Genomic DNA, 14390 nt, shown 5'->3' on the forward strand with positions numbered 1-14390 from the left:
TTCTAAGTGGGAGAACTTGCAAAATAGCAGGGTGTTCAAATACTTATTTTCCTCACTGTGTGTGTGTGTGTGTGTGTGTGTACCTGTAGTTCTCCTCCTGAAGCTGCTCCATCTGACTCTGCAGCAGCAGCAGCTTCTTGCCAGTGATGGCGGTGGTGGAGGCGTCCAGATAGTCGCAGTTGCTCAGCTTCTCCTTCAAGGAGCGCGTCTCCCCCTGCAGGCTCGACTTCTCCTCCAGAGCCACCGACAACTGTGGCAGGAAGAGAGAGACACAGAGAAAATACATTGTTAAAAACAGGTGTGAAGACTTGGAGAAATAAACGGGGGAGAGAGAAGTGATGAAGAGATAGAAGACGCATCAGAAAAGTCCTCAACGCTGATTTAGAGAATAACATACTGTATCAAAAAACGCTGACCTCTTTCTGAAAATAAACATGAGAAAGCCAGAGCACTGGCACACGACAGATTAGCAGAAGAAAAACACAGATATGCAGCGACCAACACCACTTTTCATGCTAAAATAGGACCTCGAACACATGCTTTGTTCTCATTTCACATGCTCAGTTGTCAAAAGCTAGTTAGTCAGCTGGTTTGCAAAGGTCTCGGGCAGATGGAACTTTCTCAATAGGGAAGTTGTTCGCATTACCCTTGGGGTCAAAACCAGACTCTCATGATAAATAGATGAATATGCACAGCTCGCTGAGGACCGTTAATGATATGGGTTATAGTTCAGGGGGGAGAAATGTTCAGATTTTCAGGAAGTTAAAAAGTGTTTGAGTTTGAGTCGGACTGAACTGAAGTTCCGGTTAGACAAGCTGGCATTCCGATATTAAAAAAAGGGGGAGTGTATACTTACCTGCTGGACATCTTTCCAGTTTGAACACAGCAAGTCCCTACACTGAACTTTAAGGACAGATTGCATGCTTTAGCACAGGACCGGTAACAGTAAATAGCTTTCAAAACAACACAAATGACTAATCCCTAACGCGTGGGCTGAGAGCAGTACAAATCATTGTTGGCTACTGCTCCATCCCAAGGCAATGTCAGTTTTATCTTGATGTTATGCAACTATTGACTAGAATGTGTCTTTAAAATACACTAAATGAGTCCCCTCTCTGTCAGTGGTACAAAAACAAGTCAAGGGAACACAAACAAACTCTCAGGCAGGCTAATCAATAAAAAGGGCCAGAACACAAGAGATCACACTCTCTCTCTCACACACACACACACACACACACACACACACACACACACACACACACACACACACACACACACACACACACACACACACACACAAAAAAAATAGTTTGCTTTTTGAGGTAATGGCAAGAGCTCTTAGACAAATGGAAGCTAACATGAACAGTATGCCATCTTTAAGTTAGAAACCTTGAGATTTCATGGAACCAAATGCAGTTTTTGATAGAGATGTTCAGATACCGATACCAGTATCGCCTCCGATACTGCCTAAAATGCTCGTATCTGTATCAGGAAGTACTGGAGTTAATGCACCGATCAGATACCACGTAATAAAGCCCTAAAGAAAATCTACGTTAAAGTAGTTTATTTATGTTCTTTTTCATTTATAACTGACATAATAAACTGGATAATTGGAAACTGGATAATAAAAAAGTTCTGTGGCGTTAATTGTTTTGTTGTGTTTGTTCATGTTTCTCAAAGAGTTTAACCTGAGCCAGACTGACAACAAAGATAGAAATCATATCACATCCATACAGGGATAGTAGTATACAGCTGTTATACATCATATCATCTATACAGAGATAGTAGTATACAGCTGTTATACATCATATCATCTATACAGAGATAGTAGTATACAGCTGTTATACATCATATCATCTACAGGGATAGTATACGTGTTATCATATCATACAGATAGTAGTATACAGCTGTTATACATCATATCATCTATACAGAGATAGTAGTATACAGCTGTTATACATCATATCAAGGGGAGAGAGGGGGAATGACATGCAGCAAAGGGCCGCGGGTCGGAGTCCAACCTGCGGCTGCTGCGTCAGGTAGTAAACCCCTATATATGTGCGCCTGCTCTACCAACTGAGATACATCGGCCACAAATATAGTAGTTTTAACTGTGAATGGCTGAGTCCGCCATTCCGGCTTGTATCTCACGGATATAAGCAAGGTTCAAAATTAGCATAATTTACCAGCAAAATGCTGGTAAATTATGCAATTGTCTGGTAGATTTGCTTCACTCACCAGCCAAAAAACAGTGGTAATCTTTTGAGTGGCTGGTAAAATTTGAACATTCACTAGCCATTTGGCTGGTGGACAAAAAAGTTAATTTTGAACCCTGTATATAAGCCTTTGTTTACTGTACACTCTACTAACACTAGGGGAGTAAACAATTAATCTGCTGATAGATCAGCTGTGGCTGTCCATTCCAGTTTCTCAAAGTCAGTCTGGAAGATGTCTTTAAATGTCTAAAGATATTCAGTTTAATATGATGTAAAACAGAGTAAAAGCAGGAAATCTCCATGTCCAAGTCTGAAAAACGGCCTTTTCTGCCATTTTTGCACACACAAAGTGGAGGGGAGTGGAGAATAGAGCTGAAAATCTTGTCTTAATTTCCATTATTTTACACTTTTAAAGTGTAACTCTCGCCAAAATGCAACCTAGGGTTTTTTTGTGAACGTACCCGAGTCAAACTTTCGTTTAAAAGCACATTTAGGACGGAATCGCCACTTTTTTCTCCCCTAGTGTTAGTTGAGTGAACAGTAAACAAAGGCTTATATTATTAATGAGATACAAACCATAGTGCTGGATAACATGCTGCGTCACACTTCCTGTTGTTTCCGGCCGCTACCACCTCTGCAGTCAAAACGAGTCAATATCCGAATGCGAATGAACGGACTCCACATGAGGCTCCTTTTTCAACTACAAGGTCAATATTGTGTTTCACTAACGACAAAACAAGAAATAATCCGTGCATTTATATGGAACTAAGCTTTAGGAGCTTTCCATCTTTACTCTCCTCCCTGTTACGTTGCATTCGGAAATCAATGTTTTTGACTGATAAAAATGGTAGCGGCCGGAAACAAGAGCTACGGTGAGTTGTTAAAACCTTTTTTAGTAAACTCTGTGAACACAACCAATGTTGTCAAGTCTTTGGTTAAGGTGTAGAGCTCCTGGTGATACTTGGAGCAAAGTCTCATGTTGTGTTGAGCCTTCTTAGTGGTTTAAAAATAGCGATTTTGAGGCTAGCATCAAAGTGCCCCTAGCACTCCCATTCAAAAGGCCATTTGACCCAAAAACGAAAATACGGTAAATCTTAAAAGTGGCGATTCCGTCCTAAATATGCTTTTAAACGAAAGTTTGACTCGGATACATTCACAAAAAGACCCTAGGTTGCATTTTGGCGAGAGTTATGCTTTAAGGCCCGATTACAGCTCTAGTGGAGAGGATCTTTTTCTTCTTATTGTTTTTTGAAGATTATTTTTGAGCATTTCCACCTTTAATCATTAGGACAGCTTAGATATGAAAGGGGAGAGAGAGGGGGAAGACATGCAGGAAATTGCCGCAGGTCAGACTTCTTGGGCCTCTGCGTGTTTGATAAACCACAACAATGGGCGTGCGCTCTACCAACTGAGCTAACCGGGCGTCCATCTCAGGAAATGTTTGCCAAGTAAAGGCCCGGACACACAGAGCCGACGGCCAAACGTTGGCAGAAAAGGCAGTTGGGTTGATGAGTCTCCCCGAGTTGGTCCAAAAAGTTCCTCAGAACACCGAAGAGACGAGACGTAATACGTCTCCATAACAGCAGGCGGCGCTAATCTGTATTGTCGCCCAAAAATGAAAACCGGCAGCTGATTGGACAAACGCGTCACGTGGGTCTGGTTTCTCCAGAAATTCAAAGCCAGACTGTCATGGCGGCTCGTTCAGAATACGATCTCATATTGGACTAAAATAGTTCACCGAAACGTGTTTCTGAAAACATTTGAAGAGAGAAATAGGCCGTGCAGTTGCTGAATCTGTCTTCATTTCAGATCAACAAATGTCAGGTTAAAATACTTTCATCAGATTTTGAGAGACTCTAGTCACGCTCATCCCGCTCCCCGTTTCCTGGTTAGCTCTCCACCAATCAGATGGGTCATTGAGTCTGACTGCCGGCAGTGCCCGCCCCGCCGATTATACATGTCAAATCAGCCAGAATGAAGGCCGACGGCCCCTCGGACGGACGACGGCACGGAACACACCGAACAGACTCGAGTCACCGACCTCGCCAGACTGTCAGACGGCCGATTATCGACTCGGTGTGTCCGGGCCTTAATACATAGACTCCTTTTGGGTGTACCAACCTGATGTTGCAGGTCTTGACAGCGCTGGCTCAGGTCCTCCTTCTCGTCTGCCTCTTCACTTAGAAAATAATACTTCCTGGACTGCAAACACAGAACCAACAGAACACAGAGACGGAGGAGAGGTCATACCAGTCACAGTAGGAGGGAGTAAACTTTAATGAAATAAAGGCTGAGGCAAAACACAAAAGAAGGATGTAACAGATCCGCTGAGTGGAAGAAAAAATAAAAGAGGGAGAGTGCAAGTGTTGTGGGTGTCACCTGGTAGTCAAAGTCCCCGTAGGTTTCTGGGCTTCCTGGGTCCGACGAAGGATCCTTTGATAAGAGCTAAAACAAAGCGGTCATAACAAAGTCAATGAAAAGCTCAAATTACGGGAAAAATACCTGTTCCCAAAAGCAAGTTTCAGAGGTTTCTAAAGTTATTCAGAAAACTCAATAAAAACCTGGAACGGTTTTTGTTTCCCCCCCAAAATGTTCCCCTATGGGTGCCAACAAAACACTCAACATATTCTTGAAATATCTCAGAGTAGGGTTTCTGGGACTCGGTTCAGTCTTAGTGCTTACGCGGATTTCTTTTGATTGTGAATTAACCGTGACTAAGAGCTGGGATTAATGCAAAAGTAGAGAGAACCAAGAGGATAAGCGAGAGGCTCACTCACCTCCTGAATGGCTGTCATCACAACATGCTGGACCGATTCCTCCAGTGTCATTATCTGCTGGATTTGCTCTGTGTTTAGGAGAAGACAACAGAGAGCCGTAAGGGTGCAGCCAAAATGCAGATTAACACAAATACTCTCTCTCTCTCACTGCATCTATCAGTATTTCAAGCACCATCAAGCAGAGGCCTGTACTACGAAGCAAGATTTGGCGTTAACGAGGTAACTTCAGGTTCAACCCAGGGTTTTGTGCATCACGCCGGTGGATCAGTTGTTACCGGGTGAAATCGCCGTGGTAATTTATGCTGAACACCTAACCTGGTCGGGAGCAGGTTAAGTTGGAGATTAGAGATCAACCGGTGCAAAAGCACCGCCCACTGACCAATCAATACTAGATTGATAACGGCGTCACCGTTCTTAGAAGATTACGTATAGGCTATTTGTCGGCTTCTTGAGCCATGTGTTGCCAGTGCGCACATCGGTTTGAATTATGTTTTTATTTTTTTTTTTATTTGCTCTCACGATCGCTTCCCACTGCCAGGGTTGCAACTGAAATAAAAAGGCTAAAACAACGACAGTTTATGGAAAGCACAAGCATAATTATGGCCAGATCTTGGTCCTGACTGATCAGGAAGTGACATTAATAAGCGTTGTGATTTACGCATTTACAGCGTCTGCTATTTTTTTGCCAGCTTTCCTTCCTGTTTTAGGAAGCAGCGACTGTATTGCGTTTTGCCTGTAAACCCGTGTCTGTGTTCTACATATTTAGGTAGAATTATAGTTTGCTCTTCTTATGTAAAATATGCAGCTCTGGTAGATGTTTGTGATTGGTCGTGCTGTGCATTGAACTAGATGTTAACCACCGTCGTGACTCAGCTTATGCGGGACCGTGGTTGTTAGGTTAGGTGAAGCCGGGTAACTGAAAGAAATCCAGGGCATGTTGATCTGGATTCGTAGTACAGGCCTCTGGTGTTTAAATAACAAATCATCAGTTTTTCAGTTCAGTCCCCCCTCCCCCTGTGGGCTATGAGCAGGCCTGGCTGCAGAGTTCGGAAACTTCATTAATCCCAATGGTCAATTCATTTGTAGCTTCCCAGCACATACGGTCAGTTCCAACGAACACTCACCAAACAATAGTTCAAAATGTTAACGACGCCAGAGGAAACATATTAAAAGATATGGGGAGAGGTTAAAATACCCGAAAGCATTAAATAAAAGCAATACATAAGAGACAATAAATTATCAATATAAACAACAATAAGCCCAGTGTTTCCCACGCAGACTAATTTAACGCTATTTAAAAACACAGTGTATTCGTTCAGCTGCATTTCCTTTCCCTGCTCTCTCACACACACACACACACACACACACACACACTTTAGAAAGTTAACTAGTCGCAAGTCTGTGGTAAAATGCAGTTGGGTTGTCGAGGTCATAACACTATATGTAGCAGCTGTGAATCAAATAAACGTATTATAAATAATGTTATGTCATTTTTTTACTCTGACACTGAATGTTTGCTGCTTCAATCCAGATGAGTATTGAAAAGTATTTTCCGTGACTGAAAAAGGCCCGTGTTGAGGATGAGGACCAGCCTGAACCGGAGGTATCAGTCTGAAACAGAGCTGAACAGCCCGACCAGTGGAATTAGTTATGTTATTCATTTTTCATAGTTAATATAATAAAGTTCTGTGTAATGAATTATTAACGAAGGAATTATTTTCTGCCACCACAAACTGCTTTCTAATCTGTGGGAAACACTGAAGCCTATGTCTCTGTGCCAGCCATCATTTAAGACGAGCATGGTTTTGGTGATCTCGTGATGATCCGACCAGGACTGATATAGAGCCATGTGATTTGACTTTGAGTTAATCCTGCGAGTTATTTTCACAGATGGCTGAATCTACTTGGTTTTTGTTCTTCCTTTTACAGCACAACCTTCATCCTGGACTTTTCCTCTGCACAGACTATATATTATTTGCAAATTCTGCACTCAACCCATTAAGCCCCTTTTTTCTTATGCAACAGTTACTTTGTATGTAGATATCTGTTTTTGTGTATTTATTGTGCATTTCGTAATCATGTTCAATACTATGTGTGTGTTTGTTTGTTTGTTTGTTTGTTTATGTATGTATTAGGGCTGTCAATCGATTAAAACATTTAATCTAATTACATACTCTAATTAATTGAAATTAATCGCATACATAATTAACGGTGCCTGAACCGATACTTTTTAAGAAAGTTAAAAAAGAAAAGAAAAAAAAAGGGTAATAAACAACAGTTGGTGACATTAAAGAACGGCTTGTTTATTGCTAAGGCCATATGGTCAAAATTAAATGATTTAATAATAATGTATAACAATAACTTATTTCACTAGTAAATTGCTGTTGAACGACAAAAACAACCACCAGATGGAAAAGGGCATTTACAATAACTTCAAATGCACCACGAAGCTGTAGTTTACCAGTTTCATTGAACGCACCGTCTGTGTTTTTCCGACAACAGCAGCTGCAGATTGTTACATCCCGGTGTTGAATCCTCTACAGTCAAACTTTACACCGTTCAGCGTTAGCTGTCAGCATTGTAACCGTGTTTAATCCAGCTACTAGCTAGCGGTAGGCTAACGTTAGCTGCTGTTGAGTATAGTGTTAACTAGCTAGCGGTAGGCTAAAGTTAGCTGCTGTCGAGTATAGTGTTAACTAGCTAGCGGTAGGCTAACGTTAGCTGCTGTTGAGTATAGTGTTAACTAGCTAGTGGTAGGCTAACGTTAGCTGCTGTTGAGTATAGTGTTAACTAGCTAGCGGTAGGCTAACGTTAGCTGCTGTTGAGTATAGTGTTAACTAGCTAGCGGTAGGCTAACGTTAACTGCTGTTGAGTATAGTGTTAACTAGCTAGCGGTAGGCTAACGTTAACTGCTGTTGAGTATAGTGTTAACTAGCTAGTGGTAGGCTAACGTTAACTGCTGTCGAGTATAGTGTTAACTAGCTAGCGGTAGGCTAACGTTAACTGCTGTCGAGTATAGTGTTAACTAGCTAGCGGTAGGCTAACGTTAACTGCTGTCTAGTATAGTGTTAACTAGCGTCACATGCAGCGGTGTTTGTGTTGCCTGTATCGTCTTCAGAGCACCAGAGAGAAGAGCAGACATATCAGTGGCTCCAGATTTCGGTAGCCAGGGTTGGCAGGAAGAAGATTTTTACAAGTAAATGTTCCAGTTAATGATCCAGGCAGCACATTCTCATCTCCCTCCTTCATTTTACAGTCCAATGGTGACTAGAACGGCTCCGGGTCAAACGTCAATATGGAATGGATTAATCTGCGTTATTTTGACAGCCCTAGTATGTATGTATGCACCGTTCACCAAGGAAAATTCCACATAAGTGTAACTTATTGTGGCAATAAAACCTTTTCAGATTCTGACACACGTTACCTTGTTTCTTCTCACAACTGACAGCACAGGCCAATACGAGTTGCACCAGCTTGCCCAGTTCAGTGACATCTCCCATCTCTCCTATAAGGTTCACGTCTGGCAAGTGCTCATCTGATACCTGATGACCGAGCACCTGTTCAAGGAGAGTAATGCGAGACATTAGGACTGAGCCTTGAGTGAATTACAAAGTGTATTACAAGTGCCAAAGACAGTAACAAAATAGGGCTGCACAATATATATCGGTGGTTTTTTTTGCGTTATTGCGATGTCAACTGGCGCAATAAACACATCGCAAAAGGCTGCGACATAGCACAAAATACACTCAGAGATTTTGAGTTAGCTGAAAGAGAGTATCAGTAGAAAACTGCACTTTAAAATGCAACTAAGCCTTTTTTAGTGGTGCATTAAATGTTAAATTCAATGTTCAATTTGTTAATAACAGTATGTCGGAAACCATTTTTAAATTCAACATGCAATTTGCTGTATTTTAGCAGAATACTGAAAGCAGCAGAAAAGCAGAACTGAGAACTTTATCGGAAACAATATAATTATCGCGATATCGCATATTTTCCTCATATCGTGCAGCTCTAGTGAAGAAATAAATAATCTTCTTACATCGTGATAATATTCCATCATGCTCTTAAGGATCTTTTTCAAGTTGCTGACCTGAAAGAACAAAACAGAGTTACAATCTTGATCCTCATTTTAAATCGGGGAAAAAGAAGTGAAAGAAAGATCAGCCATGACATCCTGTCCATTGTAGGTTGCCATAGGGGCTTCTGTCATGTCCTACTGTTTCACAAATTACCTTGAGGCGCCAGTTGGCCCCGCTCTCCTCCTTGATCCTGCCCAGCCATGTCTCATTAAACCATGAGGGGTCTCTGTTAATGAGAGCACAAGACAACTCGAGTGACGACAAGGACGACGCATCTCGACATCGAGACTCACAGAAGGCCACGGGGCGACGAGGCCCCCGCGCTTCTGTTCTGCTTTAAGTACGGTGACATTTGAGAAGAACAGTCACGTGTCACACGTGGGAATAATGCTCTTGTTATGAAATAACTCAAGAAGCAGTGGAGCATTGGGTTCTAAGTTAAAGGGATAGTTTGGATCTTTTGAACTGTGGCTGTATGAGCTACTTCTCCATAGTCTACTGCGTTAGCTACAGCAGGTGGCGGTCGGCACGGCCCCAGTTTGGAGAAGCAGACGGGAGTACCGACACGGAAACTAAGCAATGTGCTGCTGAGGACTTTAGACTAGTGCTGTCAGTTAAACGCGTTATTTTAACGGCGTCAATTTTAGCAAACTTTGTAGTTTTTTTCACATGCTGTTGGAACAACTAGTAACGTTAGAAAAACTACACCACCACACCAGATCTAGCTAGACTGTGAAATCTGAACTATCCCTATGAAGTGGGAGTAAAATAAAAAGAACATTAGCTTGATTCACTGATAGTTACATTGTCTATTTATCTATGTGGGTACAAATGTCCCACCAGAAGCTACAAAATGTCAGCAGGCCTGGACAGATTGGTTTACACAAAAATAACACCTACAGTGGTGCTCTTAAGTTTATGAACCCACGCTAAAGTTGACTAAAAAGAGGAATAAAAAAATCATCTTTTGAAAATTGATCTGAATGCCTTAATTAAAAAACATTTGAAAAATCCACCTTTTAAGGACACCAATTTCCTTTGTGAATGAATAATGTATCGTAAATAAATAAATGTTCTTCCTTAAAATACAGGGGGCATAAGTCAGTACACCCCTATGTTAAATTCCCATAGAGGCAGGCAGACTTTTATTTTGAAAGGCCAGTTATTTCATGGATCCAGGATACTATGCATCCTGATAAAGTTCCCTTGGCCCCCACATCATCACATACCCTTCACCATACCCCACATCATCACATACCCTTCACCATACCCCCACATCATCACATACCCTTCACCATACCCCCACATCATCACATACCCTTCACCATACCCCCACATCATCACATACCCTTCACCATACCCCACATCATCACATACCCTTCACCATACCCCCACATCATCACATACCCTTCACCATACCCCCACATCATCACATACCCTTCACCATACCCCCACATCATCACATACCCTTCACCATACCCCCACATCATCACATACCCTTCACCATACCCCCACATCATCACATACCCTTCACCATACCTCTACATCATCACATACCCTTCACCATACCCCCACATCATCACATACCCTTCACCATACCTCTACATCATCACATACCCTTCACCATACCCCACATCATCACATACCCTTCACCATACCCCCACATCATCACATACCCTTCACCATACCCCCACATCATCACATACCCTTCACCATACCCCCACATCATCACATACCCTTCACCATACCTCTACATCATCACATACCCTTCACCATACCCCACATCATCACATACCCTTCATCATACCCCACATCATCACATACCCTTCACCATACCTAGAGATTGGCATGGGGTACTTTCCATAAGATAATCTCTCAATGCAAATCAAACCAGCTGTTAGGCTAACTGAAATAAAACAACATAGTGGTGTCTATACTTATGCCCCCTGTATTTTAAGGAAGAACATTTATTTATTTAAGATACAGTATTCATTCACAAAGGAAATTGGTGTCCTTAAAGGTTGGATTTTTCCAATTTCTTTTTAATTAAGGCATTCATTTTCTATTCCTTTTTTTGGTCAACTTTAGCATGGGTGTGTAAACTTATGTGCACCACTGAAAGAACTGACCACACAAATCCAGTCTGTTTCCTTTTAATGGCTTACATTTTGCATAGATAATAGCCGTGTGCAATTCAAAGGGCAATTTCGTGTCACAGCAGATAAGCAAAATCAGTGACAAGGCTCTGAATGAATTTCTACCAGCTGATTCCCCTGAGTTCATGCCGTGCACTTAGATAATTAATAAAACAAAACAACTAAAAAGACGTGAGCCCTTACATTCTGTGAAGCACGTGTGCGATGGCCACTCCACTTGTTAGGTCGTGCTTGCTGTTGCATGATGGCACCTGAAATGTCTGTAACTGAGAACGAAGACATTAAGAATTATTGGAGTAACCTTTGATGAAGCTTATACATTTGATTCACACCTGTATTTATTAAACTTGTATCCAAAACTAAACCAGAGAGAGACACACATACTGTACATCTTGATGAACGCATGAATGGAGTTTAATCCGTTTGTGTGGAAAAAAACCTCCACGTATAAAAGTATAAACTCCTGTGGGCCATTGTTGTAAATAATAATAGATGCATACTTTTTTGACAAAAGAGATAACTTAAATAATTTGTACACTTAAACACTATTATCCCACTGTCAGAAATTGCAGGTAAATAGAGAGGTTTTTTAGTCCCAATTACAATTTACACTCTGTTGTTCACACACACACACACACACACACACACACACACACACACACACACACACACACACACAGGAGAGATGTCAGCGTGAGTGGGCTGCGACTGCTGAACAGGCGCCCTGAGCGGTTGGGGGGGGTCGGTGCCTTGCTCAAGAGCACTTTGGCACAGGAGGTGAACTGGCATCTCTCCTGCAACTAGCTGTAGCAATATTTGCACAAATATGACAGGAGCATTATTATTATTATTATTTTCAGAGTTGTGTGTCATAATGGATATCATATTCTTGCTGCAAAACTGAACCTAAATATCAGGACTTTTATCTAAACCCATCCAGTCATTCTTTACAATACTTTAATGACAGGTACTAAGCAGTTTAGGGGATTACAGTCCTACTTAGCAAGCTATTAATATAAATGTAGTCCTACACTTGCCTCTGTGTGGGAAAAACTGCCAAACAAGTGGATTTTCCTTGATGTTGAGGAGAAGTTTCTATGTTGGATAACCTACCATTACTGCAAAGTCTCTCAGCTTACACTAAGCTATTTGGGTTAGCTACTTTGCTGACACCGCAGTCAGTTTGGTGCAGATAATAAGCTAAAACACACCACCGAGACCAAACTTCCAATGTGTTTACCTAACGTTAGCTAGTTAGCTTGGCTAGCTAGCGATGGTTAGCTTCCAAACACACAACTTTTGTAGCTGCCAACTGTTTATATGTTACCTACATAGTCAAGAAAGCAGCTATTTATAGCTTAACCAAGCCCTCGCTTACAAAAGCGAAGATATACGTGCTCTTACATTGCCAACACCTGCTGTCACCTGTTAGCAGGCGGTTAGCCTCGCTAGGAAACTTAGCTAATATCAAACTTACCCAGGTTAACAGTGAATCACACAGCTCTGCTTTATCCAGACTCATTGTGCTGTGACCAGTTGAACCCACAGCAGCTCACAGAGAGGCGATGGACTTGGCTCTCAAGACTGTTTTCTCCCCCGAAGTTTGTTACTCACTCCTTTACACTTTCCACGTCAGTCATTGTCCAGCCACGGCCTCCTGCTGCGTCTACCCCCCTTCGCGTTTCTTCACCTCCTGTTTTCCAAGCGAGCTTCCGTATTAAGAGCGTTCTCATGGAAACGGATTATGATGCGGGTCAGCTTGTCTGGCCATGGGATAATATGCCTATAATGATAGTAACAAAACAAGGAAGCTATTTAAGCCCTGAATCTATCTATGTACCATGTATAACATTTTTTATGAACTGATTTTTAGGGCTGTTTTTAGGGTACTATTTCATGACTAGCCTAATTGATTAGTTGATTTAATAGCTAGATCTGTAAAAATGAGTTTCTCCACAAAGAATCATGCAAAAGCACCACTTTAAACCATGTGTTTACCAGAGATACACTCTCTTATATACACTACCAGTCTTTTAGGTGGATGTGAGGGTGAAATCTTGTACATTTTTGGATTAGAAATGTTATTCCTGATTTTATAGCATCTGCAATGCTGATTTTCTTTAAATACATTGTGATTTATTTGTGTAATCTGTTTTATGTTTGTTTATGTATAACTCATTGTTATTGCTGCACATCTTCGCCAGAACACTCACTCAAAAACATGTTTTCATGTACAGCTTTTCCTGGTTACATAACGAGTAAATAAATTCAATTAAATTCATGAAATTCTTGCTTAGGTCGCCAGCACTTAATGTTAATGTGATTATGAGAGCTCAAAAAGACAGCACGCTATTTTTATTTTAGCTATTATTATTTTAGCTATTTTTATTTTAGCTATTATTATGTTCATGTATTGACAAAGAACATGGTAAACATACAAAACATACAAAAACCGAAAATGTAAACATAGACAGAAATCCTAAATCAGTAGTGCTGTCCTTTCTTTGTCCATTAGTCAACGAATCGTTCGTTTTGTCTTAGTTGACTAAGATTTCTTTAGTCGATTAATCATTTTTTAATGCTTTTTTTATGTTGAATTACCAAGAAACTACACTACTGGTCAAAAGTTTGGGGTCACTTAGAAATGTCCATTCTACTCCATTCCAGACAGAATACCAGCTGAGATCAGCTGCATTGTTTTTTTAACCAGGGCAGCAGTTATCAGATTACATCATGTGATTACATAATTGCAAAAGGGTTCTCCAATGTTTTCTCAGTTAGCCTTTTAAAATGATATCAGATTAGTAATGCCCCTTCTATTGCGCAGTCTCCGGGCCAAATCCAGCAGGCTCAAAGACAGGAGTCAGGAGACTCAACCGTCACTCCCTCCCTCCTCCCTCCCTCCTCACTCCCTCCTCACTCCCTCCCCACTCCCTCCTCACTCCCTCCCTCCTCACTCCCTCCTCACTCCCTCCTCACTCCCTCCCCACTCCCTCCTCACTCCCTCCCTCCTCCCTCCCTCCTTACTCCCTCCTCCCTCCCTCCTCACTCCCTCCTCCCTCCCTCCTCACTCCCTCCTCACTCCCTCCCCACTCCCTCCTCACTCCCTCCCTCCTCACTCCCTCCTCACTCCCTCCCTCCCTCCTCACTCCCTCCTTACTC

The 14390-nt window shown here is 41.7% G+C and overlaps 1 protein-coding gene across 2 annotated transcripts in view; it reads right to left on the reverse strand.

Annotated features, from left to right (window-relative positions):
* The window catches only part of LOC116065324 (protein Hook homolog 2-like), a 33043-nt gene extending 20100 nt beyond the window's left edge, over window positions 1–12943 (reverse strand). For both annotated transcript variants that reach the window (XM_031320779.2, XM_031320778.2), the window contains exons 1-9: window positions 12706–12943; window positions 11412–11494; window positions 9226–9298; window positions 9033–9083; window positions 8418–8550; window positions 4994–5061; window positions 4596–4661; window positions 4338–4418; window positions 84–250 (exon numbers count right to left, since the gene is read on the reverse strand). In XM_031320779.2, coding sequence (XP_031176639.1) covers window positions 84–250; window positions 4338–4418; window positions 4596–4661; window positions 4994–5061; window positions 8418–8550; window positions 9033–9083; window positions 9226–9298; window positions 11412–11494; window positions 12706–12750 — 767 coding nt within the window. In that variant the 5' untranslated portion in view covers window positions 12751–12943. The remainder of the gene's footprint in view (window positions 1–83; window positions 251–4337; window positions 4419–4595; window positions 4662–4993; window positions 5062–8417; window positions 8551–9032; window positions 9084–9225; window positions 9299–11411; window positions 11495–12705) is intronic.
* Between the last annotated feature and the right edge of the window lie 1447 nt (window positions 12944–14390).

Source organism: Sander lucioperca, chromosome 21 (genome assembly GCF_008315115.2).
Source record: "Sander lucioperca isolate FBNREF2018 chromosome 21, SLUC_FBN_1.2, whole genome shotgun sequence".
NCBI classification, from domain to species: domain Eukaryota; kingdom Metazoa; phylum Chordata; class Actinopteri; order Perciformes; family Percidae; genus Sander; species Sander lucioperca.